The sequence below is a fragment of the Monodelphis domestica genome, chromosome 1 (genome assembly GCF_027887165.1).
Source record: "Monodelphis domestica isolate mMonDom1 chromosome 1, mMonDom1.pri, whole genome shotgun sequence".
Lineage (NCBI taxonomy): Eukaryota > Metazoa > Chordata > Mammalia > Didelphimorphia > Didelphidae > Monodelphis > Monodelphis domestica.
Genome location: NC_077227.1, coordinates 98,855,414 through 98,879,439, shown reverse-complemented (window position 1 = coordinate 98,879,439; position 24,026 = coordinate 98,855,414). Strand labels below are relative to the sequence as shown.

Below are 24,026 nucleotides of genomic sequence, written 5' to 3'. Positions count from 1 at the left end.
TATATGATCTCAGAAATGTCACTTTGCACCTCTAATATCTCATAAATAAAATAAAGGACCAGGATTAAATGGATTCTAAGTGCTATTCTTCTAACACATGAGCACCCAAGATCCAGGATCCCAACTATGAACTAACAAAATAGACAACCGTGAGATGGGTGTATAATGAAAAAGAATGTAATGACAGACAACAAGAATAATAACAATGATGATGATAACAATAACTAAAACCATGATGGGAATATTTTTCTTCTATACCCAATTTTATTAAAGAATAAATAAATAAAGTGAATAAGTAAATAAATAGAGACAGATAAATAAAAACAGGGTTTGATTAGATCACTTCTGAGGTCCTTTTAAACTCTAATATTTTGTGGTTCTGATTTGATTCTCCTTATATTTATATAGTATTTTAAACGACATATAATGCTTTCCCTCCAATAACTTCATGTAGCAGGTATTGCTGATGCCTCATCCAGTCCAACAGCTAATTTATTGTCTGCTTTGTTCAAGATAGTGTGTTATACATTGATTTTATAAGACAAGCCAAAAAATGGAGTATATGCTCTATTAGATTATCTCCATTTTGCAAATAAGGAAACCAAGGCTCAGGAGGAGATTAAAGTAATTTGCCAATGAATGCACAACTAGTGAGTGTTGAAGTTGGGAATCTAAGCATCGGATTTCTTCTCCTTTGAGAAATATTAACAAGCTCTCCCAAGACTTGAAGTTGTTCTTGTTTATTATTCTGACAATAGAAATTTTAGAGAAACTTTTCCCCCCTTTCTCTATGAATCCCACTCCCTCAGATAACTGTTGGACTGATGTTAAATCATTTGTGGGAGTGCTCTACCTCCCCTGACATCTGGGAGAATTTGCTACATCTAGGATAGTCTGATTCGTCACTAAGGGCTTCAGGGACTGATAGTTTAAAAAAAAAAACCTAAAACTCATCTCTCATGAAAGATATATTGAGTTTGTTGAGGTGGGAATGTGAGGGCAAAAGACTATTTGCTAGGCTATTGCCCAAGATGAGTATGTGGTATACCACAGAATGACTGAGCAAGGAACTACAAATGTAAAAAATTTACTTTCAGAAGGAGCATCATTGGCAAGCCAAATCTATTTCAAAAAAAATTAGAACTAAGTAAATAGCAATATAAAAACAGGCTAGAAAAAAGTTAGACAAGAGGAAATCTAAGCATTTTAAGTCCTGGTATCCTATAGTTGGTTATGAGGACCAGAATAAACTAGAAGAATTTTGACAACCTGATAAATTATTTTTAATAGATTTTATTTATAGATTTTGTTTTTATATAATTTTAATTTCCTTCTCTATTTTTCCCTTTTTCCTTCCCAAGAGCCATCTTTTATATTAATGTAGACAGCCTTTATTTAGTAATTTAAGGTTTAGAACAAAGAATTATTTACAACAAAGATTTTTAAATAAAAAGGAAGAAAAGATAATTTCAGCAAAATGGATTAATATCTTAAAAACTGATGTTCTACACAATGTTCCACACCCAGAGAGTACTACCACCACCACTGGCACCCCCTCTCACCAAAGTATAGAAGTGAAGTGTCTTTCTATATCTCTTCTTAGGGATCAAGTCAACCTATGTAATTTGTCACCCTTTTCAAAATTTTGCTATACATTTCCACCTTACACATTGCATGTTCTTTCATAGTTCTTCTTGAAAATACTATTTATAACATCTAAAAATTTAATGTAGTCATATTTGAGAGAAGAGGGAAGTGGTACTAAAGGAGTCCACTATTATCTTCCCCTTCGCTGACCCCCAGAAGGTTAGGGGAAATAGTCACAGCTAAAAACCTGTAGAAGAAACCAATTAGCCAAAGCCAAGGTTTCAGGATAAAAATAAGTGATGTTACAGGAGAAAAAAAGGGTCACAAGACACAATAATCTTCAACCTATGTTGGCATATTTTTTTAAATCTCCATCATCCATATCCATGTTAGTCAAAGTTGTATGAAGAAGACTGCAGAAATGGAAATAACATGATATACTTATTCACAGGAAAGTCATCTAATGTTAAAAACAAGTTTCACATGGGGTGTAGGCTTTAAGGTCCAAAATCAGGAATTCTGAATTTCCTTTTGGAGCCTAAAACTCAGTCTTCACTGTTTTCTCCCCTTGCTTTTAAAATGGTGAGGCTATTTTATCAACCATCTGAGCCTTGGGACACCACAAAATGTAAAGTATTATATAAAAGCATCATGATGATGATCAATACTTGAAAAGTAGAAATTAATAGCTCATAGTTACTGTTGAACAACTTTCAGCTGTCTGTGATGATGAACTGATGAATTATTGGGACGAGACAACTTAGAGAAAAAAATACCTCATCTTAATATGTAGTTTAAAATGTTTAAACTCTCTCCTTGTCCCACAACCACTATAACAAAACAAGCAAATGTATAGTGTACTAGAGTTGGAATCAGGAAGACCTGAGTTCAAGTATCATCTCTGACACTTATTAGTTTTGCAACCAAAAGCAAGTTATTTAATCTCTCTGAGCCTCAGATAGTTTTGTAGGTGTAATCTACTAAGTTATAGACAGATGTAATATTTATAGGGAAAATGTGTTGGGGACTGAAGAACAGGGGATATGGAAGGTTTTGTAACAGGGAATGGAGGAGTTGAAGGGAGAGAGGAATATGGCTGCCAGTGAGGTAAAAGGAGAGAGATGCCCACTGCCAAGAGGCTATTTTTGAAAAAATGGGGTTCCCAAGATATGGGCCAACTAAGATAGCCTGAGGGGACATCTTCTCTATGATTGATATTGAAGATACCCCAGAGCAGGTAAACATGGACCCTCTTGGGGGACAAGCCTTCCTCCAGACCAAGGTTGCCCAGCAGGTGTCCAATAAGGACTGTCTATGGTTGAATGGCTGTCCTGAGGTTCAGCTCCGTCTATGTCCCCTGAAATGATAGTCCTCTTATCTGACTGCAGTTATTTAAATAAAGATGAAATTTAATAATAAGTTTGGATTGGGGAGGTATCAGGGAAGAGGGAATTGGGATTTCCCTAGATTGGGTTTGAGTCTCTCTCAGTTTTTGAGCTGAGGCCAGGCCTCGCAGGCTGATGGAGGGTTTCTTTTATTTCTGTTTGTGCTAATCTGTGCTTAATCTTAAATTCAAAGTCTTAGCAGTAGATGGCAAGAGGAAGAAAAGTTCTTACTTTCAGAGCTGGTTGGGCCTGTCTCTTTGGGCTAACACCCATAAAGACAGGCCTTACAGTTCAAACTTCTTCCCTTAAGTCCTTTTGTCCAATGACACAATCACAGGAATCCAGGTAGAGCACACAGTTAGGAAATTCAGGAATAGAGGCACTTCTATCCAGAGACAGGGAGAGAGGCTCCTTCCAGTCTGAGGGCCACAAAGCTAGTGAGTCATAAGACCAACTGCCACTCCCAGTTGCCCCTCCTCCACCAACTGTCATTCTTGTCAATATCTTCTCTCTAACATTCCAACTGCAGTTGCCCCTGATTGGCAGAAAGTCCAAAAGTTGCTTCAGTTTTCCTTTCCACACAGGTTGCTATTTGTATGGACAAAAGAGTTTTCCATTCATACAGTTGTAACACTCTTTGTGGGAGTGTGGTGGTAGTGGAGGTGGTAAGTAGGGAAAGAGAACTTTCCTCCTTTGCAAAAAATCATGAAGTCCTTGGGAAATAAATCTGCTTTTGCTATAATGGTCTTTGTTAACTAATGATATCGCACATGGACACACATACACATTTACACACACACACAACCATATATGTAGGTATATATTTTGTAAAAATTTAATTATATCTCTAATAATAAAATATTATGTTGAGGTTTATTAAGGATCATTAGAAATCAAGGAATAAAGAGGATACAAAATAAAAACTACTTGCCTATAGCTGGTTAGCCATTTCAGCCATCCCTACCTTACCACTGTCACTGCTAATGTTACTATCCTGCAAGAAGAGAGACAGTGTGGGAGACATTACTGCCAGTTAAATACCAATTGTGATCTCGCCAATGGGAGACACAGGAAAGATTATAGGGATTTCTGGGAAATACCAAGGACTTCTGGGGAATGAAGTCTAAGGTTCAAAATCTCTATTTATATAATGTATACATTTTATTTATACATATATATCATCTTTATTAAATTTATATTATTGAATGATCTGAATTTGAAATGACATTTTATGAGATTTATGTTTCAGTCTCATAGATTAAAGTTATGTCTGAGTAGGAAAGCACTTTGGATGGTTTTGGCCATGACATTTGGCCAAGCCTTCTATACCAGTGCCCATCTCGGGATCACCTCTAGTTTCTGAAGTGTTTTTTTTTTCTTCCACTATAGAACATTGATGGAGCACTCTGTGAAACTGCAGAACTGACCCATTATAGATTCATCCTATCCAACTTAAACCTGGCCCTAGATAAAGCTCATCCTCTAATTATTTTCTTGTTGAGGCAGATAGATGGTAAGGTATAGAACTCTTGACCTATAGTCAGGAGAAGTTGTGTTAAAATACAACTTGAGACCCTAGCTATGTGATCCAGGCAAGTTATAACCTCTCTCTGCCTCAGTTTCCTCAACTATAAAATGGGAAGAAGAATAACACCCACCTCTCAGAGATGCTGTGAAGATCAAATGAGATAATCTGTATAAAGCTCTTAGCACAGTGGCTGGCACATAGTAGGTATTTAATAAATGCCTATTCCTTCCCTCACTGACATCCTAAAATATATTCTGACTCCCTTGCTGACTCTCCTTTTCCACTTACTATTTACTACACTACTAACTTGTTTCCAAACAAAACACTCATCTTCTAATGCTGAATATTTCAACTTGCTATCTCCTATGTCTCAAATGCTTCCCTTCATCTCCACCTCCCAATTTCCCCTTTGACATTTTTAAAGTCCCAGTTAAAAATCAACCCTCTCTGGGAAACCTTTCCTGATATACTTTTCTAGAACCTTTATATTGCTATTGATTATCTCCAATTCTTCCTATGCATCTTGCCTGTGTGTTGTCTCCTTTATTTGGCTGTAATGCTAGGACTGTCTTTTAACTTGCTTTATATCCCAGTACTTAGCACAGTGCTTAGCATATAATAAATATTTATTGACTGACTGATAAGCCACAATTGTGTTTCAATACTCCATCATTAAGGCCTCTACTTTTCTATGCCTCCATTTCCTCTTCTTGAGAATTTATGGATTTTCATGGTTTCAGTTATCACCTTTATAGTTATTATCCCTAAAATATCATCTCCAGCCTATATATATTGGAGAAAAAGAAAAATACATATATGTATATGTAAGATATATGGATATATATATTTATATATATATATATATATATTTGGTTATATATAAACATCTGGTTTAATATTGGCTCTGTATTGTAAATCTATTCAATTTTTCGGGAAATTTTTCTTTTCGCTTTTTTATTTATGTTGGTAGTAGTTCCCCCCCCTCCCCACACACATAATCAAATTCATATACAAATGCATTTATAAATATATGACTATGTAGTAAGTATATATGCATATAAATTAAAATATGGGCTTAATGAGCCCCTTTCAAAGCTATTCATCCACTTTTACTATCTTCTTCCTACCCAACTCTCTCATCTGTGGCTCCAAGAAGCTGTAGCATATGCAGCGGTCATACCTCACACTCCAATAAAACCATCTCAGCACAGAGGCTTTGAACCCATTGATGACTTGGGGGGATGTCTACCCCAGGCATGTGAAGACTTCCATGTGAATAACTTGTACCATGGGCCATGAAGGCAGCTGAAGAAGGTCCAGTGGAGTACTTAGAGCTAAGTCAGACATAAAAGATATTAAGGTCGTCCACTGTATCCCATCCATCACCAGCTGTCCTCACTTTTGCCTTAACATTAGACATGGATGCCTGGAAGAGAGAGTGAGGTTGGTGACTTTGTACAACTCTGCCACACTTAAATCCAATTCAATAAATTTAAGACATCACTCCATGGCATCATTGGTCTTCTTTGAAAAGAAAGGGCAGACAATAATGATATACATATATACATTTTCATAAATGTATAATTTGTGTATGAACATATATCTTTACACACATATATATAACATGCTTTTTAATAGTTTGCCACATAATATTTGATAGTAATTAGCACTGTCTTTTTTCTCTCTCTTGAAATAATTTTGTACACATTTATTTGTGAGCATGTGGTAATTGCCCAGAAGAATGCTTGCTGTTTCATTTTTGTCTGTGTACCCCAACACCTAGCGCAGTATCTGATACATAATTAGTAAATAGATAGATAGGCAGACAAGCAGATAAGTAGATTGAGAGTACATTTATTAGGAGCATACTCTTTATAAGTTACCTTCCTAAGAGTTCTGAGTAGAAATATAACCAAACAAGATAGAACCTACCTTCAAAAAGCTTATACTTTAATAAGAGAAAACAGAATTAGGACCTGAAGCCAGAAGGTCTTACTGAAATGATGATGCAGCCTAGGAGATTGCCACAAGTAGTCAGTGTTTTGATACATGTTTGTGAATTAAATTGAGCAATGTTGATTTTGGTGACAGCTTTAAAAATCTAACTATGTCTTTTTATTTCAAGGTGAAAAAAGCACAACTTTCTATTTTTATTGTGACCAGTGATGGTTCCATAATCATGAAAGTTTGCTTGCCATTTTGCAATTCTCAATAGCTACTTTGAAGCATCAGGCTAAAGGATAAGCCCCCTTTCTGCTTGTGTTTCCAACAAGTTGTATGTACTTCAGCAGTCAACGATCTCTACTTCTTTACTTTAAAAGGCCCTTCTCAGAAGATTTTTATTTGCTAATTTAGCTCATTTTTATTTTACAGTTTATACTTACTTGGTTTAGTTTTTAATTTAAGAGATTGTTAATATTATTTTATTAAATTTAGGTGCATAGTGAGCATGGCACTTGTGAGAATTAATGGGAAAACATAAAGTACTTTGTCCTCCACAGTAGAAAGGTGCTATATAAATTAATTTTATTAATAAGTTATGCATTAGAAAATGAATCAACATATCCTATTTTCCTTCTTATAGCCAAGTTATATAAACCAAAATTCTGTTCTTATCACGCTTCTCAGTCAGAATCTCTGACTGTGAGGGGCATGTGCTATTTAAGATCTTCTCTAGTTCTAGTGACTTAAAAATAATAATAAAGAAATAAAGCAGACCAATGGCATGTTGCCAAGTACAAGACAGGAGAAAAGTCTAAAGCAATTAAATGAAGGAAATCAGCTCTTCAAGCATGGACATTTATACTGGGTTTGGGGTTTTAAAGTTGTAAAAGTAATATATAGAGGTCAGCTCCTCCTGCACTAAAATTGGAGATTGTACAGGTTTGTTGGGAACATCTGTTAATCATGTACCTCCTTCCCATAAAAAAGTAGTGAGGCATTTCCGAACATCCCAGGGGGCTTTAACCATTCAACTCCCCAAACATCAGGGTTTTCCATTTATAAGGCTCTCAGGAAAACTCCAGAGTTCAGGGTTATATGTATGATAATAATAGTAAAAGTAATAACAGTAATAACAACAATATAAAAAATTTATAAAACATTTAAGGCTTATAAAATAATTTAAATGTTATCTCGTTGGATCCTCACAATGACTATGAGGTGTTATTATTATGATATTCTGATTTTACAGAATTGACAAGAACAATTAAGCAGAAGAACAATAGCAATAATAGCAGCAACATCTGATTTTATAGGAAGAGGACCACATGATCTGTTGGAAAGAGGGCCAGATGTAGAGCACAGGAACATTAGGTTTATTATTTATTATTATAATTATTATTATTACCTGCATGACCTTGGGCAAGCCAGTGAGTCAGTCAATAAACATTTGTCTAAATTACCCCATGTGCCAGCACTGCACTAAGCCTTGGGGATAGAAAAAGAGGCAAAGATAGTACCTGTCCTCAAGGAGCTCACAATTTAAGTCATTGAACTTCTCTGGGCTTCAGTTTCCCAATCTATAAATTGAGAAATAGAAGTTGTTACATGGTCTCTAAAGTCCCCTCTACACTCAAAATCAACGATCTTTATCTATGATACCATAAAGCATCTTACTTATATCATTGTGTCCTCACGACAATTCTATGAGACCAGGAACTGCTCCCATCATTGGAGTTTTAAAGATGAAGAAATCAAGTGATATATTGGAGGACACACAGCTTGTAAGGAATGGAGCCAGGGTTCAGGCAAAGGTCTTCCAACTCTAAGTTGAATGCTCATTTCCATCCCTAGTATCCTAAATCTCTGCTTTACATGGAGCTGAGAACTGACACAAGGAAGATGGCAAATAAAAATGAACAAAGACATAAACTTGGTAAATTAAAAATGAGTTTGGATATGTCTGTTAAAAAAACAAAAACTAAGATAACAAGTTAAAACTACTGACTGGGAAAAGGCAGTGAGGGGTAGGGCAATGCTTCCTTAGCATCCTCTAAGCTATTTGGCAAAAGTAAGAAAAAGCCATTTATCAAATCAGTGAAATAGATAACTGATTAAACCCACTCAATATAAATGCTGGTCCTCCAAATTTTGAGTCTTTGAAAGACATATTGAGACCTACCTCTTCTAGCACATTACAAATTAAATCATCTCTGTTATTCACAGTTGCACAAATTGAAGGTTAGAAAATTATACATCTGAAATCAATAGAATAAGCTGTAATAATAAAGAATATTCTGTAGCCCAAAGAAAGTATATTAATATTGGAAAGGGGTAAACTTTACAAACTTTGAAAAAAACATTTTGGGTTTTTTTAGTATTTTACCACAGATAGTTCAAATATAGCAATAATTATTGTATGGTAAGCAGTTTGTAATTTTTCTTGTTCATCATAGATGAGTGAGTAATTTATTGATGGACAATTTCTGATGGACTGTTTCCAACATTAAATATAAAATATGGAATGCATAATGTAAATCAGGAATAGTGGCAGAAATATATTCTTGATTCCTGAATAAGGATTTTCTTTCAGTTGAATGTCCAAACTTGTAAGTGCTCATCACTTTCAAGGGAACTAAAGTGCCTGCATTGCTTAAATACGTCTATATCTCCATATCCTTATTTCTCAATATATGCTAATATAATGCCATTATACAATACATACCCAATATCATAATATCACTTTATATATATATATTTACATTATCAAAAGAATGTGTTCCCAAATATTTAAATAATGATCTTTTCCCCCTCATATAAATATACAAATCCCAAATTTGCAAAAGATGCATATTTGAGGAGACATTAATTCATCTCCAAAAAGATATATATATATAGATTCACCTAGTTAGTTTTTCCAGTACTTAAAATAAGTCTCATTCAGTATTTAGTAGTTATATGACTGTTCGTAAATCTCTTTATCTTTCTGAACCTCAGTTTCCTCATCTGTAAAATAACATAATTTATTTCACCTACACCACAGAGTTGTCAGGGAATAATCTTACAGCATTATTGAAATGTGTACTCCTGTTATGATATAATTTCTTAACCTGATCTCTAGTGTAATTTATGAAACTGATCTTTCCAGGATTCTTTGATATGTGATATTAATTCAACAAGCAATTCAAAACACATCTATTAAGCCTACAGAGGGCAAAGTCCCATGCAAGGTGCTACAGATATAATAGACAAAAAGAGAACAATACATACCCACCAGAAGCTTATGCTACACTAAAGGGAGAAAATATTATCACAAAAAGAAGTATAGTATAAGAAATATTGGAGAGGAGCACAAACAACTAGTGACACCAGGGAGGGTTTCATGGAATAATTAGTAATAATAGCAATAACTAACATTTCTGTAGCACTTTAAGGTTTACAAAGCATTTAAGAAATACTATATTGAGAGCAGCTGGGTAGCTCAGTGGATTGAGAGTCAGGCCCAGAGACAGGAGGTCCTGGGTTCAAATATGACCTCAGACACTTTCTAGCTGTGTGACCCTGGGCAAGTCACTTAACCCTCATTGCCTAGGCCTTACCACTCTTCTGCCTTGGAGCTAATACACAGTATTGATACCAAGATGGAAGGTAAGGGTTTTATTAAAAGAAAGAAAGAAATACTCTATCATCTTCACAGCAACCCTGGAAAATGGGTGCTATTATTATTTCCATCTTGCAAACCAAGGAAGGCAGTGACTTACTCAGGGTCATACAGTGCATAAACATCTGAAGCAGGATTTGGCCTCAGGACTTCCTGACTCTAGATCATTTTCCTCTATGTACTGTGCCACCTAACTGCCTCTAGAAAAGGTGTCATCTGAATTGATCCATAAAGAGAGACAAGGATTCTGAAGCACAGGTGAGGGAAAACTCAAGAAAATGAAGGTTAGTGGATTTCTCAAGGCAAAGAAGAAACTAGGCTTTGAATTCACAGGATCCTAGCTACTGGTCTGGGGCTCAGTTTCCGAGGTCACATTGCCTCTCCCCAGCTCTAACAAATAATCTTTGCCTCATGTCCTGGGCACACGATGAACTCAATGCACTGGCTTCTATTTTTTCCCATGCTTTTATTACTTGGAATATTGGGGAGAGGGTGGGGGAAGGAAATCAGTTACAGCTTTTTCTGTTCTCTTCTTCCAAATAGTTTCCAACATAAAAGATCACAGATGTAGTAAATCAGTTTAGAAGCTCGATGACTTGATTGGAATGCTCAATTTTACCATAATAGCCTAATCTGAAATGTTATCTGAAATGCTTGCTCCCTCACAATACTTCTCCACACTACAAAAATTGTTCATAACAAGAACAATCTTGAAAAAATGAGATGTTTCAGACAGCTTAATGGGGCTGCAGCAGCACAAGATAACCAGTGTTTAGGAGCAGTCTCTGATAAGCTGAAGGCTGGTAGATAGAGACTGAACATACTGAGCAGGTGAACAGTGCCTTAAGTTGCACCTCAGCAAGTCAAGATAGACAGTCCTCAGGAGAAGAGAAAGATGCTTTTCACTGTGGCCAACATCCTATGGCTAGAGAGAGGAACAAAGCTGTGATGACATGAAAAACTGACTCTAAGGTGAAAAGGAAGTGAAATGTCTTAAGATCCTCATCTCTTAATCCAATCAAGGCACAATGACAGAAACAACTGGATCTTAATTCCTGATTCTGAAGGACTTGAGGAAGGAGGTAGAAAGGTGAAGGATAAGGTCTGGCCAAGGAGACTGTTGGATTGGAATGAACACTGAAGGAGCTGGTTGAAGAGGGGAGGATGAAATAAAGAATGGCTGGAAGTTTTCTGTTTGTTTGTTTGTTTTTTCTTCCTGAAATAATGTTTGGAGAGAGATAGTCACCAATAGGACAAAGTGGTCAGTCCACTAACATGCCATTATTATGGAATGTGTCGTGCAGGGCATCATTTTGCACATGACTTTGTTTCTGCATTTTGATGGAGAAAATGGGATTACCGCCAAGTATTTTTAAGCATCTCCCTAACAATATCTTGTTAATAACCATCCTTGATAACCATAGGAACTTCCATTTGCTTTCTTGTTCACTGCTATTGAAGAAGGCTATAATTACTAACCACCTGGATGTGAAGAGGCAAAAAGACCTGTGTTTAAATTTCATCTCCTATCTTTGCTTGCTATAGAACCCAGGAGGAGTCACGTAACCTAACGGAGCCTCAGTTTCTACATGTTTGAAAAGGGGATAATAATAATTGCCTGGTGCTGACCGCTTTGTCCTATTGGTGACTATCTCTCTCCAAACATTATTTCAGGAAGAAAAAAACAAACAAACAAAAAACTTCCAGCCATTCTTTATTTCATCCTCCCCTCTTCAACCAGCTCCTTCAGTGTTCATTCCAATCCAACAGTCTCCTTGGCCAGACCTTATCCTTCACCTTTCTACCTCCTTCCTCAAGTCCTTCAGATTCAGGAATTAAGATCCAGTTGTTTCTGTCATTGTGGCTTGATTGGATAGATCAACAGATTCCTATGTATACACAGTACCTATAACTATCTAAACCAGTGTCTGGCCTTGGCTACTCTCTCTGGTTTTTTCCTCTGCTAGAATCTAAATTCCTAGATATAAGGACTCTTTGCCTTTCTAAGTGTGTCCTCCATGCTTAACACAGTGCTTGGCACACACTATGGGCTTCATCAGTACTTTTCCACTCATATACCTACCTTATAGGGTTATTGTAAAAATTAAATGATATAAAGCATGCAAAGTGCTTCAGAAACTCTTATCACAGCAGCCCGTGTGTAATCAATGGCTACTGATTAGACTAATGGTTTGTAATTTTAATAAAAGTAGAAAAAAATTAAAAACTTAAACATTAAGAAAATTTAGTCAATGCAAGCTTTTTTATTTTTTGTTGGTTGCAAGGAAAAGTGAAGAAAGCCCTCTTTTCCTGGTGAACTGAAAGTCAAAACTACTCCTCACTTACTCACCACCAACCCTCCCCCTCAACACATGCTTTTTTTTTTTTTTGCAAGTGAAATTGCTTTTCATTTGGCAAAAACTAAACTTGTGATTCATAGCAGCTTAGAGCACTCAAGGCCAAAGAGTACATCTTGCTTGCTCTGACTGACATTTTTGCAGGCTAAATCAGACCTGCATGATTCAGCTGCATTGAGATTCATAATGCTGAGTGAGGAGAGATTTGGGGGGCGGGGGAGAAAAACACAAAGAGAAATGCTGTTGAGAAACTTGGCTGGTGAGTAGAAAATTGACCACAACCAATTTGCATTTCTTTTTTAGCTGGTATTTGAATTGTGGGGACAAAGTTTCTAAAAATTGTTTTCTTTTTATGCAGAAAGAGCCCTGGGAAGGCAGAGGAAATTAGAGGAGATATACTATGGGGAGCTGGGCCAGGGGAGCTCCTCTGGCCACAAAGAAGGCAGTAGAAATGGAATAAAAACCCTTACCAAGCTAATTTCATAATATTTTTTTCTCTTGGGGAAAACCTCATACTGATATCACTCTGTCAATATCATAATCCTTGGGATGTCTAGGTAAAATCTCTTGCCCCCAAATTTCCCCTCCATGGTAAACCATTCAGGTGTCTCCTGTGAAGATATAAATTCTTCTATGAGGAGGACACAAGCCATTATTAACTACCACCTTCAGAGGATTGCATATATAAAATACTTTCCATCTGAGGCCCTGAAGAAGACACAAGCACCAGGGAAAGTGTTAAGGCGTAAAGATAGACAAGGTGTCCTCAGCAAAGGAAGAAACCCCTTACAAGGGGAGGTGGCACCATACTAAAGGCCAAGTTCACCTACTTCTAGATCCCCTTACTGCCATTCTCTCTCATGATTGATTTGTGATGTGTATTCCAGTCACTGGGTCAGCCATAATGAGACTTTCTTCACTTATTATTGTTCAATCATTTTTTTAGTCATGCCCAACTCTGCATGACCCCATTTGGGATTCTCTTGAGAAAAAAAAAAAACTGAAGTGTTTTTGCCATTTCCTTCTCCAACTTATTTCACAGATGAGGAAACTGAGGTAAACAGAGTTAAATGACTTACCCAGGGCCACTCAGTTAGTGTCAGAAGCCAAATTTGAACTTGGAATGACTTGGGGAAAGGAATCTTCCTGATCCCATGTCCAGAACTCTATCTGCTGTCCCACCTAGCTGTACTTTCCCTCATTAGGATAATGACAATTATATAGAATAGAGATTGTACTTTAGAATATGCTCCATTTGCAAATTTTCTTAAATACTTGTAAGAATTATCTGAAATTTTGACGTGACAAAAACTAAGGGCAGCATGACATAGTAGATAGAGCAGTATTCTTGGAATCAGGAAGTCCTACATTCAAACCTTACCTTCAGTACTTTGGTAGTTATGTGAGCCATAACAATTTACTTCCTCTGTATATTTTGACTCTGTCATATCTCTAGGATTTAAACTAAGTTCATAGAACTAAGTTGCGTGTTTTGGTGGGTGGAATTCACACACCAGGAATGTCCAAGACTGAAGAAATCAAAGTTTCTTTGTTTCTACATGTATATCACAAAATTAGAATGTTTGGCTACCCAGTGCCTTAAGTCATCCAAATCCATGCTACCTCCTTGGTATTTTCCTAAAACCAATGTATAATTGAAAATCTGTTACCCTAAAAAAGAACTATATTTACCGGGAGCCCACTGACTTCCTGTCATTATGTACTTCCTGTAGACGGGATAAATTCAGTGGGCAGTCCTCCTGCTCTTTGGCTTCCTGGAAAGGATGGTGATAGTAAGTGTGGGGGTTTTGAGCAGGCTGATTAGCCATGGGCACGTGGGTTTTTTTTATTTGTTACCTTCTTATTCCTTTACTTCTAATGACCACAAATAAATCCCTTAAATATATTTTATTGCTTTTATTTTTGAGATTTTTATTATTGAGATTAATTTTAATTTTTACACCAACCAGGAGCTCCAATTCTCATGGACTGGACAAGACAGAATCTGATATTAGAGCCTTTTGTCAGAATTCACTCAGCAATGAGACCCGTTGCATGTGTGAATGCATGGCAGGGCACTGACAAAGAAGTCATAGTCCTAGCCCCATGCACAATCCCAAGTCTAATTCTACCCAGACCCTCAAACAAACTGACCCACAGCTCTGAGGCTCCCATTCCCACCCACTCCATTTCTTCCTCTCATACATCAGAGTCCAAAACCCCTTCCCAAGGCTCCCTGGATCCCATCGCAAACTCACTCGTGGGCATTTTCAAGCTCATAATTAATGCCTCCTTCACTGCTTCCAGGATTATAGCACCTGGGCCTGGGTCCAACCAGTCAAAAACATCTACCACCCATAAGCTTTCTGATGCTTCTACAAATCATCATGAGATTGTAATCACTTGTTTTCCCATTCCAGACTATCTGACAAGAGCAGAAGAGGAGGGAATCTTTCCCTGAAGGGGCAGCACCTGTGTTTCTCTTTTCTACTCCGAAGCACATGTCACCCAAATCATGGAACAGCTGCATGAATCTCTAAACCCTGATAGTTGGATAGTTCTCAAGTTTCTCAGATCTTTGTTTGAACCCTCTTCGCACTTTTCGCAAGATCCCTTGTGTTACAGACATTTGCACACATAGCTAGCTAATCCACCCAGGAGGTTAATTGTGAGCTTGAAAGCAGGGTCAAGAACCTATTTCATCTTTGTATCCCCCTCCACAAAGTACAGTGTTTTGCAATAATAGGCATTTAATAAATATTGGTTAAATTAAACTTTATTAAAAATGTTGAATTCAGATTCACTTTAATTTGAGATAAAAACACTTCTCAACATGTTTCCTCTGTGTTCCATCTTTTGAATTGTCTTTTTCTCCATGGATGAGAGCTCTCAGCTCCAGCCTCCACTCTCCTTTATTGGAGCTCCAGAACCCTTGCTAATCTTTGTCCAAGAGTATGAAGGCCCTGGAGCCCCTACTAAGATTCCTTAGCATTGTGGATGAAGTACTGAAACCCTTCCCAAACTGGAAGCAGAGGGTAACCCACAATTAAGTTAGAATCTAGGAAATTAGAGTTAGAATTACGTGGCCTGGATTTTAGAAACATTTCTACTGCTTAGCAGTTATGGGACTTCATATAAGTTGCTAGGTTTCTCAAAGCTTCAGTTTACTGATCTGTAAAATGGGAATAATACTGATCTTGCCTTCACAGGGTTGACAGTAGGGATGCATTCTGCTAACACTGTGTGAAGTTGAGTTGCTAATGCTAAGCCTTGCAACATATGTAGCTAGCTGATGCAGTGAAGAGAGCTCTGAGCCTGAAGTCAGGAAAACCCAAGTTCAAATTTGGCCTCAGATATTTACTCTCTGTGTGAATTTGGGCAAGTCACTTAATTCCTATTTGCCTCAGTGTCCTCATCTGCAAAATGAGGGTAATTATAACATTTGCCTCCCAGGGTTGTTAGGAGGCTCTAAAGGAATAATAACTATAAAGCACTTAGCACAGTGCGTGGCACATAATAAATGCTATATAAATGTCATCTGCTATCTTTATTTTATGTACTTTTATATATACTTTACATATATTCACATACTTTATATATATATATTTATATGCATATATACTAATATATATCCATGTTTATATACTTACATACATTTATATATATATTAAAATGGAAGAGGAGAACAGCATGCATCTTCACTGGGAAACTTCAAATTCTTTTTTTCTTTTTAAATGACCTCAAGTTTCTCCCTTAAATACTCATTTAGTACTGATATTTCACTTCTGGGGGAATCATAGTTTTGTTTTTTTTTTTTATTTTTATATCTATTGATGTGTTTTCTTTCTGTCATCTTTGCTACTCTGAAGAGCAGCAAGGTGATGTTATAGTTGTGGTAAGTCATGGGACAAATGGTCCCTGGAGATTTTACCTGGAGGCTCTTTAGAAGACAATAGACACCAACTGAATGCAACCAGCTAGAAACAAGGAACTATGCAGGAACAATAGTGTGGAGAGGACAACATAAAATAAACCCATTACCAAGGAAGGAAGAGGAAGATGAACTGTCAAGTAGTGAAGAATAACCAGTGGATAGCTCATGTAGACCATTGTTATCCAACCAATATTGAGAGAAGGGGAGAAAGGTCCCAGTGCAATGAGGAGAATGTATGGGAGGACCTGCTTGAGTCACACTGATGGGACATAATGTGTATCACTAGAGGGAATACAAAAATTGATAGGATCCCAGATCTACAGTTTGTTTTTGAATGTTTACAACTGTTGTCATTCTTTCACTAAATCTCTACTCCAATATATCATTGTGGTATGGAAGTGACTGGCTTCTCAAGGGCTTTGCCAACAGTGAAAAAAGCTTTCAAAAGGCCAGAGAACTGGAAAGATATGGTACCTATTTGTCACCTCAGATCCAGCTTCAATCACTTTGTACAGGCTCCTGACCAGGTTAACTACAGGAACTTGCCCAGACTTAAAAAAAGACATAGAACAACTATGATCTGCATCGTTGGAGCAAGTATCTATACTTAATCCAATCACTACTCTTTATGCATCATAGTATTATTTGTACTGATATTACAACTTTAATTGCTACTATTAAACCTAATGGCAAAAGCCCAAGACTGTAACTAAAATGAATCTCCAGGAATCCTGTGGAATAGGCACTATAGGGCATGATCTTGCTATAATGTGCACCTGTCAGTGAGGAGGTTTCACATTTCCCCTCCCAGTTTAAATAACTACAACATAAACCACTCTTCATTTCATTTCTACCATATGTTTTAACTCTATTCCAACCCTGCAGATGCATGCTATTCTTGTCTCTCCATTAAGTTTTGTTCCTTGACCTTTTGTTGACACATCAATATAATTAATGGAATATAATTAAATCTTACCACTGACAAAAGAGATTCTGTATTGCTTTGCTATTTGATTTTCTTTTATTGTTAAGAACCAGTTACCATTGAATAAAGTCACTCTTCTGACTTTTCAGTCTTTTGCTCATCTGTGTCCAGTGTATAACAGATCATTCTTTCTATGAAAGGCGGCCTTTTCCTTTTGACACATGCCCCACCAAAAGTTCAGGGAGACAATGACATTTTTATGATATAGACTAACAGTCATCCGACATTAGTCAAGAATTACATCTTTTGAGCCTATGAATAATCAGCTGTTTAATTCTTTTAATAGTATGCTTTCAAAATTGATGACAAGCTGTGTTTCTTGGGAAGCTATTAATGAAAACTTCACTTTCATTAGTTAACCTATACTTATTGGGTATCTCATACACACATAGCCCAATAACAGTTATATACTTCATTGTCATTTACTTTTCAAATATTCATCCTGTTCTTGATATCATTAATAGAGTAGGGTAGTGATAAAATGGTAAATTATTTTGTCATGAAATATGCGGGTTTCTTTTTGAATATGTTAGTGTTTTCATTTTGAGCTACAAATTTCTTGAATTAAGTGTTTTTGATTAATGTACTTGTTTTTTTTTAAATGCTGTATTCTCAACAGTTTGTTTTGAAGCAATATTACCTAGGTGCCCTTGTATAATGTTAGGTTATTTTTGTAAACTTAGTGCTTTCCTAAGGTTCTATAGCTTTCTTTAAAAAAAAATAACAAAAATTCAAAGACGTATGTGAAAAATTACAATATTTTCTCACACACACAAAAAAATAGAAGAGATAAAACAACAGGATTTACACAGATGAACCAACTATGGGAGCACTCCATATAATACTGTGTTTAGGAAGGAAAATATAATCCCTAGGAAAGGGGGAGGATCACAAATACTGAGAAGTTAAATATTAATGAAGGAACTGTCTAAATATGTTCTAGCTAATACTTAGAAAGTTTTGTGGGCATTTGGAATTTTCAGTGACTATGGCCAACCAAATTTTGATCCAGTCAGTCTCCAAATATAATCATGCAAACAAGGTAACATACACCTGGAGAGAAAGAAAATGAATTCAGGAGCAGTATGTAATCTGGCAAGGAAATTCAGTATCAAAATAACTCTTAAAGCTGACTCCAAATTAGACCTACACCTCCAATTAAACAAAACACGTCAGGTAATATATCAGATATTTAAGTATATGTTTATGTGTCACTATGTGGATATCTTCTACACTCTGACAGTGTGACCGTATAAGAGTGGAAGAACATTTATAGGCATCCACAAAGATGGTTAGCTTAGTTTGATAAGGTTTGAGCTTTGCTTGAATATGACTGTTAGCAAGCTAAAATATAGATTTGCCTGCATTCTTGCACTTATAACACTTACACAACTCTTGTTTCCCTGCTAACTTCCACACCACTGAATGTCAAGGCGGTCATCTGTCCTCACTGGAACATGACCCATCGTTGGTTTTCCAAAGTCAAGGAAAACGATAGATTTCAGATAACTTTGAGAATTACGAGTCTATCTGTCCAGGATTCTCTTAGACAACCAACATATTAGAAAGCCAGCCATTCTGGTGGAATTTCAGGAACTCAATAATTCACAAGAAATGAAAAGTTAAGAGACCAGATGTGGCCATTATAAGGACAGTGACACCAGTATAGCAACAATTTCATCAGAATGGTCCTGTTTCACTTATGTGGGATGTGAAAATCTTGATAAAATGGTCTATGGACAGTGCTGGGATAGAAAACATGTGACTGGACATCAAAAAATGACATAACATTCTATAAAGGTAAATTTAAAAGCATGTAGCATCTGTTCTCAGACATGGAAGTCAAAAAGGAAAATGTATGCTCTTTGGTCCAGATGGTTTGAAGAACAACTAATCAAAGCAAAAAGTAGCAGAGAAGAAATGATAGAGCCTAAAGAGGTGCTTTTTTATAAGTAACAAAGTTTCAGTTAGGGGAGAAGAGTGTAGAGAAAGATAGCCTTACGGTTTGAGAATTGATTGTTTAAATTCCCACTCCTAGCCTCATTCCCTCTACTGTCTGGCTTACCTAGACTGTTACTAGTTCTTAATACCTATCTACTTTCACCCAAGCCATCCACCATGGACCTTTCAGAAGGCAGCCAATAGCTAGAATTTACATCATATTTTTGTAAATGTTCTATATTTTATAACTATATCTGTGTATACCTATATAGTGTATCTTTTTATCCTCTCAGCAACCCTTGGTGATTTATCAGTGCTCTCAGTATCCTTTTTTTTTTTTTTTGCAATTTAGGAAACTTGAGGCAGGAAGGATTTAACTGACTAGCTAAGTGTATAACAGCTTGTATCCAAGTCTGGATTTGAACTCAGTTCTTCCCAACTCCAGGTCCAGTGACCTATCCATTCCACTACCTAGTTGCCTGTATATCCTTCAATTGCAGTGCTACCTCCTGCATGAAGGTTTTCTTAACCCTCCAACTACTTAACTTTTGGCATGCATGCATTTGTGCACATATATGCATGGATGAGCATGCATGTGTGCTCACTTGGCTTATGATATAAAGCTGAAATGATTTCATTTTTGCTTTTGTATCACCAGAATGTAGCATATTTCCCTGAACATAGATGCCCCTTATTAAATGCTCATTAAATAGAATTAAAATCTAATCAATATTTTAGATCTTAAGTCTGGGTGTAGATATATAGGTGTATATTTGTGTATATTTTAGAATTTAGTGTATTTGTGTATATTGTGTAAATATTGTGTATATTTAGAATTTGTGTATATTATAGAATAATACATCATATAAAATAACTTGGAATCTTTGAAAATAATAATGAGATGAGGATTAAAATGTGCGAAGATTCTTTCTGTACATCACATTAATTGTTATTGAACTTACTACTTCCATCAGGTCCATTCTCTGCATTTACACATAAGGTAACCAAGAAACAGATTGACTAAACAACTTGCCCAAGGCCACATAGGTAGTAAATGCTTGTCCTGCTCTTCCTGACTTCAGCATTCTATTCACTATTCCATGCGGCTTCTGAAAATCAATAGTAAAATCCATTATAAAATAAGTATTATTATAACTAATTTAAATACTCCACTTAAATGTAGTGTTTTACAGCTTAGTGTTTTCCTCACAAGAAGAAAAGTTTGAAAAAGGTAGTAAAAAAGTTTTCATATTTTCTTTATTATATGAGAATATTGAGGCCCAAGAGCCCAAAGTGACTTACCCATGGAACAAAACTAGTAACTGGCAAGGCCAGTCCTCAAACAAGGGCTTTTGACTTGGGACATGGTGAAAGGAATGCCTGCTGAGTTTGGAATTAAAAGGCTGAAGTTCAGATTTTGACTCTGCTACTTACTGTCCATGTGACTTTGGAGAAATCACTAAATTTTGCCACTTTCCTAGTCTATAAAATGACTAGATGATCTATAAAGTCTCTTCTGTTTCTACATCCTATTATCTCATGGCTCTTCTTTTGCATTATGGCCATCCTCTATTTTACTTTATAATTTCTAATACAAGACATCCTCTATTTTAATTTATAACAATAAGGTATTATAATTCATTATGGAATGGATTAAAGCACATTTCATCTCATTTCCTACAAGCTGGGAACATGATTTTGAGAAATAATACACTATTAAAAATTTACCATCAAATACTTTAGCCATTCCATTCCATGGCAATATGAAGCAATATGCTAAGCACCAGAAATGTAAATACAAGAATCCCAAAAATAAATTCCTGCCCCCAAGGAGCTTACATTCTAATAAGGGAAGACAATATTCATAAGGAAACTGAAGGTAGGTATGAATTGAAGTTACTCATGCAAGTGTTGTGTTAAAGTCCATAAAGTCAGAAACCAATTCGGGGGAATGAAGGTTGTCTGGCTTGTGCCTCTTCCCAAAATAGAGACACCAGGAAGAAGAGAGAAGGGAGCTGGTAGGCAGGAATGATTGTCCAAGGTGAGAAGATTATAGAAGCAGATGGATGAGAGGTTTCAGGGTGAGGTTATAGGTGTGAAATCTAGAAAGTCAGAAGCACAGTCATGAGGAAAATGAAGGTTGAAAGGGACTAACTGTAAGGAAAGAGAAGAGGGACAGTACAGGGTGATATGAATTCTTTTTATATGGACTTTATTAAAATAGAATCATCACCTAAAGTTCGTTACAGCTAAGCCTCCATTTCCTCATCTGTAAAGTGGGCAATAATATTTGCACCTCTGACATAGTTTATTATTTGGATCAAATTGGAAAAATATGCATATAAAGAGTTTTGAAAAATGTGTTTTACAAATATCAGCTAGCCATATAGATTGATTATATTTTTTTAAAGGGCTGCTCGTTTTTTTACCATTTCCTTTCTTCTCTCTAGAAACTTCCCTAAGCAACTTTGATATTCTAAATCAGACCTCCTATTTTCTCTCTATCACTTGCTTACATGGTAGAGACTAGAACATAAAGATAGAAAATAGATTAGTGTCAGGATGTACAGTTATGTGAGGTAAGCATATGATACGATTTTTCTCTCTGGCCCTCTCCATCTTATGGAAAAAGTAATTAAAGTTTTTCCCTGCTGCAGCCTTTAAGTGAGCACAACAACAGAAAAATGTCCTGTCCTAGCAAACATTACAGCTGGGGCAGTAACCCTGAAGCAGGTCAATTACTTCAATTATTTGAGAATCGTGATGAATAAGAACAGTGGTAGCTTTTCAGAACTAGAACAGTGCCTAACAATTGCCTGCCCAGCTCTGGGAGCCACAGTTAGAAAAGATCCTTTTCTATCAAGCACTGATATTGAGGAAAAGGCTGAATACCATGTGGATTACTTTAGTTATCTAGGCAATGCCATGAAAATATAAGAAAGCTTTCAGAGATCTCAGAGCCTAGCAATGACTCGATTAAGAATGATATTGTTAGCAAATGTCACCAAGGAAGAAAATAATCAGAGCATATGTGTTTATTGAAGTATGTATGAGTGAAGAGAGACATGGGGTGGGGAGAAGGGTTTGGGGGAGATGGAGAAGGGGAAAAAGGACAGAGGGAGAGAGAGAGAGAGAGAGAGAGAGAGAGAGAGAGAGAGAGAGAGAGAGAGAGAGAGAGAGAGAGAGAGGACAGCAACAGATGAGAGAGACAGAGAAGAACACCAAAGGAAGGAGGAAAAGAAGGAGAGGAAAACAAGAATTTAGAACAAATGGATTATTTCAATTTGGTGGGCCCTATTATAGACACTTAGAATAACTATCACTGTGTCATCCCTTGCATTTCTGGCTGGAGTTTTAGTATTTTTGACAGTTCTTAAGGCACATGTTTTGTGTTATATACATACATGTATAATAAAGCAATATTTTAGTCTCAGTAGAAACAAGACATGGAAAATATAAGATTATTATGTTGGACTGGGTGCACCAATTTTAAATCAACTGTAGTAATAATTTGCTTACTTACCTGTGTGAACATAAGAATGAGTACCCACATGTCACCATAGTTAAGTAAAAGATACAAAGATTTTTAGTGTGTTCGTGGTTTTAGTCATGATCTTTACAATTCTTAACTGGTGCTTTCCAAACTTTATCTCATTTGAACCACAAAAAAGCAGCATATGAATAAGGGTTAAATGAATGATATGCTTAATAAGTCCTATGAGTTTAAACGAAGGAAAGCAATCATTATGACCTTAAAGGATAGGTATTATGATTGTTATTGATGGCAATAATAATCAGCACAGGTAGAATTTGGGTGAGTGGAAAAGAAGAGGACATACCTCATAAATGAGAAATGGCATAAATAAACACAAAGATGCAGAAATTCCAGTGGCAAATTGAAGGGAATGTGCCATGCATATGTATATTCTGATTATGCCCTTCAAAAGCTATTCTTACTGAGTCACCAAAAATCATTAACCTCTTATTATAAGCCTTTTTCCTTTGTGCATAGTATATTAAGGATTATGAGTATAATTATTAACTTAAAAGATAGGGGAGAGGAAAGAGCTCTAAAATAATGTGAAAGGTAAAATAGATTTCATTCACAAACTGTATTTTTTGATGTTCTCTGGTGAAAAACAGCCCAAGGAAGTCTGAAGTTTCTGAAATCTTTTTAAAAATATTTTCCTGATCCTTCAAAAGAACATCAGAATGAAGATAAATTTTCTTACTGGTCTGTGGAATTGGGTGTTCAACTGACATTATACCTCCAATATCTTAGTTGAGAGATGCTTTTGATAGTTCTCTCTTCAAAAACAGATACTTCCTATGAATATATGTAATCTGCAAGTTTCTTATCATTTAGAAGTAAAATTGTGAACTATTATTTTTTGAGGTTGAGTAAATCAAGAGATTAGGAAGATTAAGGAATTTTGCTCTTGCACAAATAATTTGAAATTTAATTTGAAATTAATGAATATTTTAATAAAGAAACAACACCTCACAAAACTGTAGTAGCTACTAATATGAAGTTGTTTAATCCACAATCATCTGGTAGAAAATTGAAAGAGGTAGATTTTAAATTAACCCTTAAGATGTCCTCTAAGAGACAAGTATGTAAATAATAAATGGTTTCCTAAAATAAAACAAAATTATTTTTTAAATTTTATTTAGTTGAATAATTTAGAGTATTTTCAGGATTACAAA

At 36.1% G+C, this 24,026-nt stretch overlaps 1 protein-coding gene across 2 annotated transcripts in view; it reads left to right on the top strand.

The window, feature by feature from the left end:
- The window catches only part of ATRNL1 (attractin like 1), a 1,148,868-nt gene that overhangs the window by 908,501 nt on the left and 216,341 nt on the right, over positions 1 to 24,026 (top strand). The window contains exon 28 of one of the 2 annotated variants that reach the window (XM_007478946.3): positions 14,880 to 17,466. The exons of the other annotated variant lie outside the window; for it this stretch is intronic. Within the exon in view, the coding sequence (XP_007479008.2) occupies positions 14,880 to 14,888 (9 nt within the window). The 3' untranslated portion in view covers positions 14,889 to 17,466. Of the gene's footprint in view, positions 1 to 14,879; positions 17,467 to 24,026 lie in introns of those variants that run through there. 2 annotated transcript variants of the gene reach the window in all.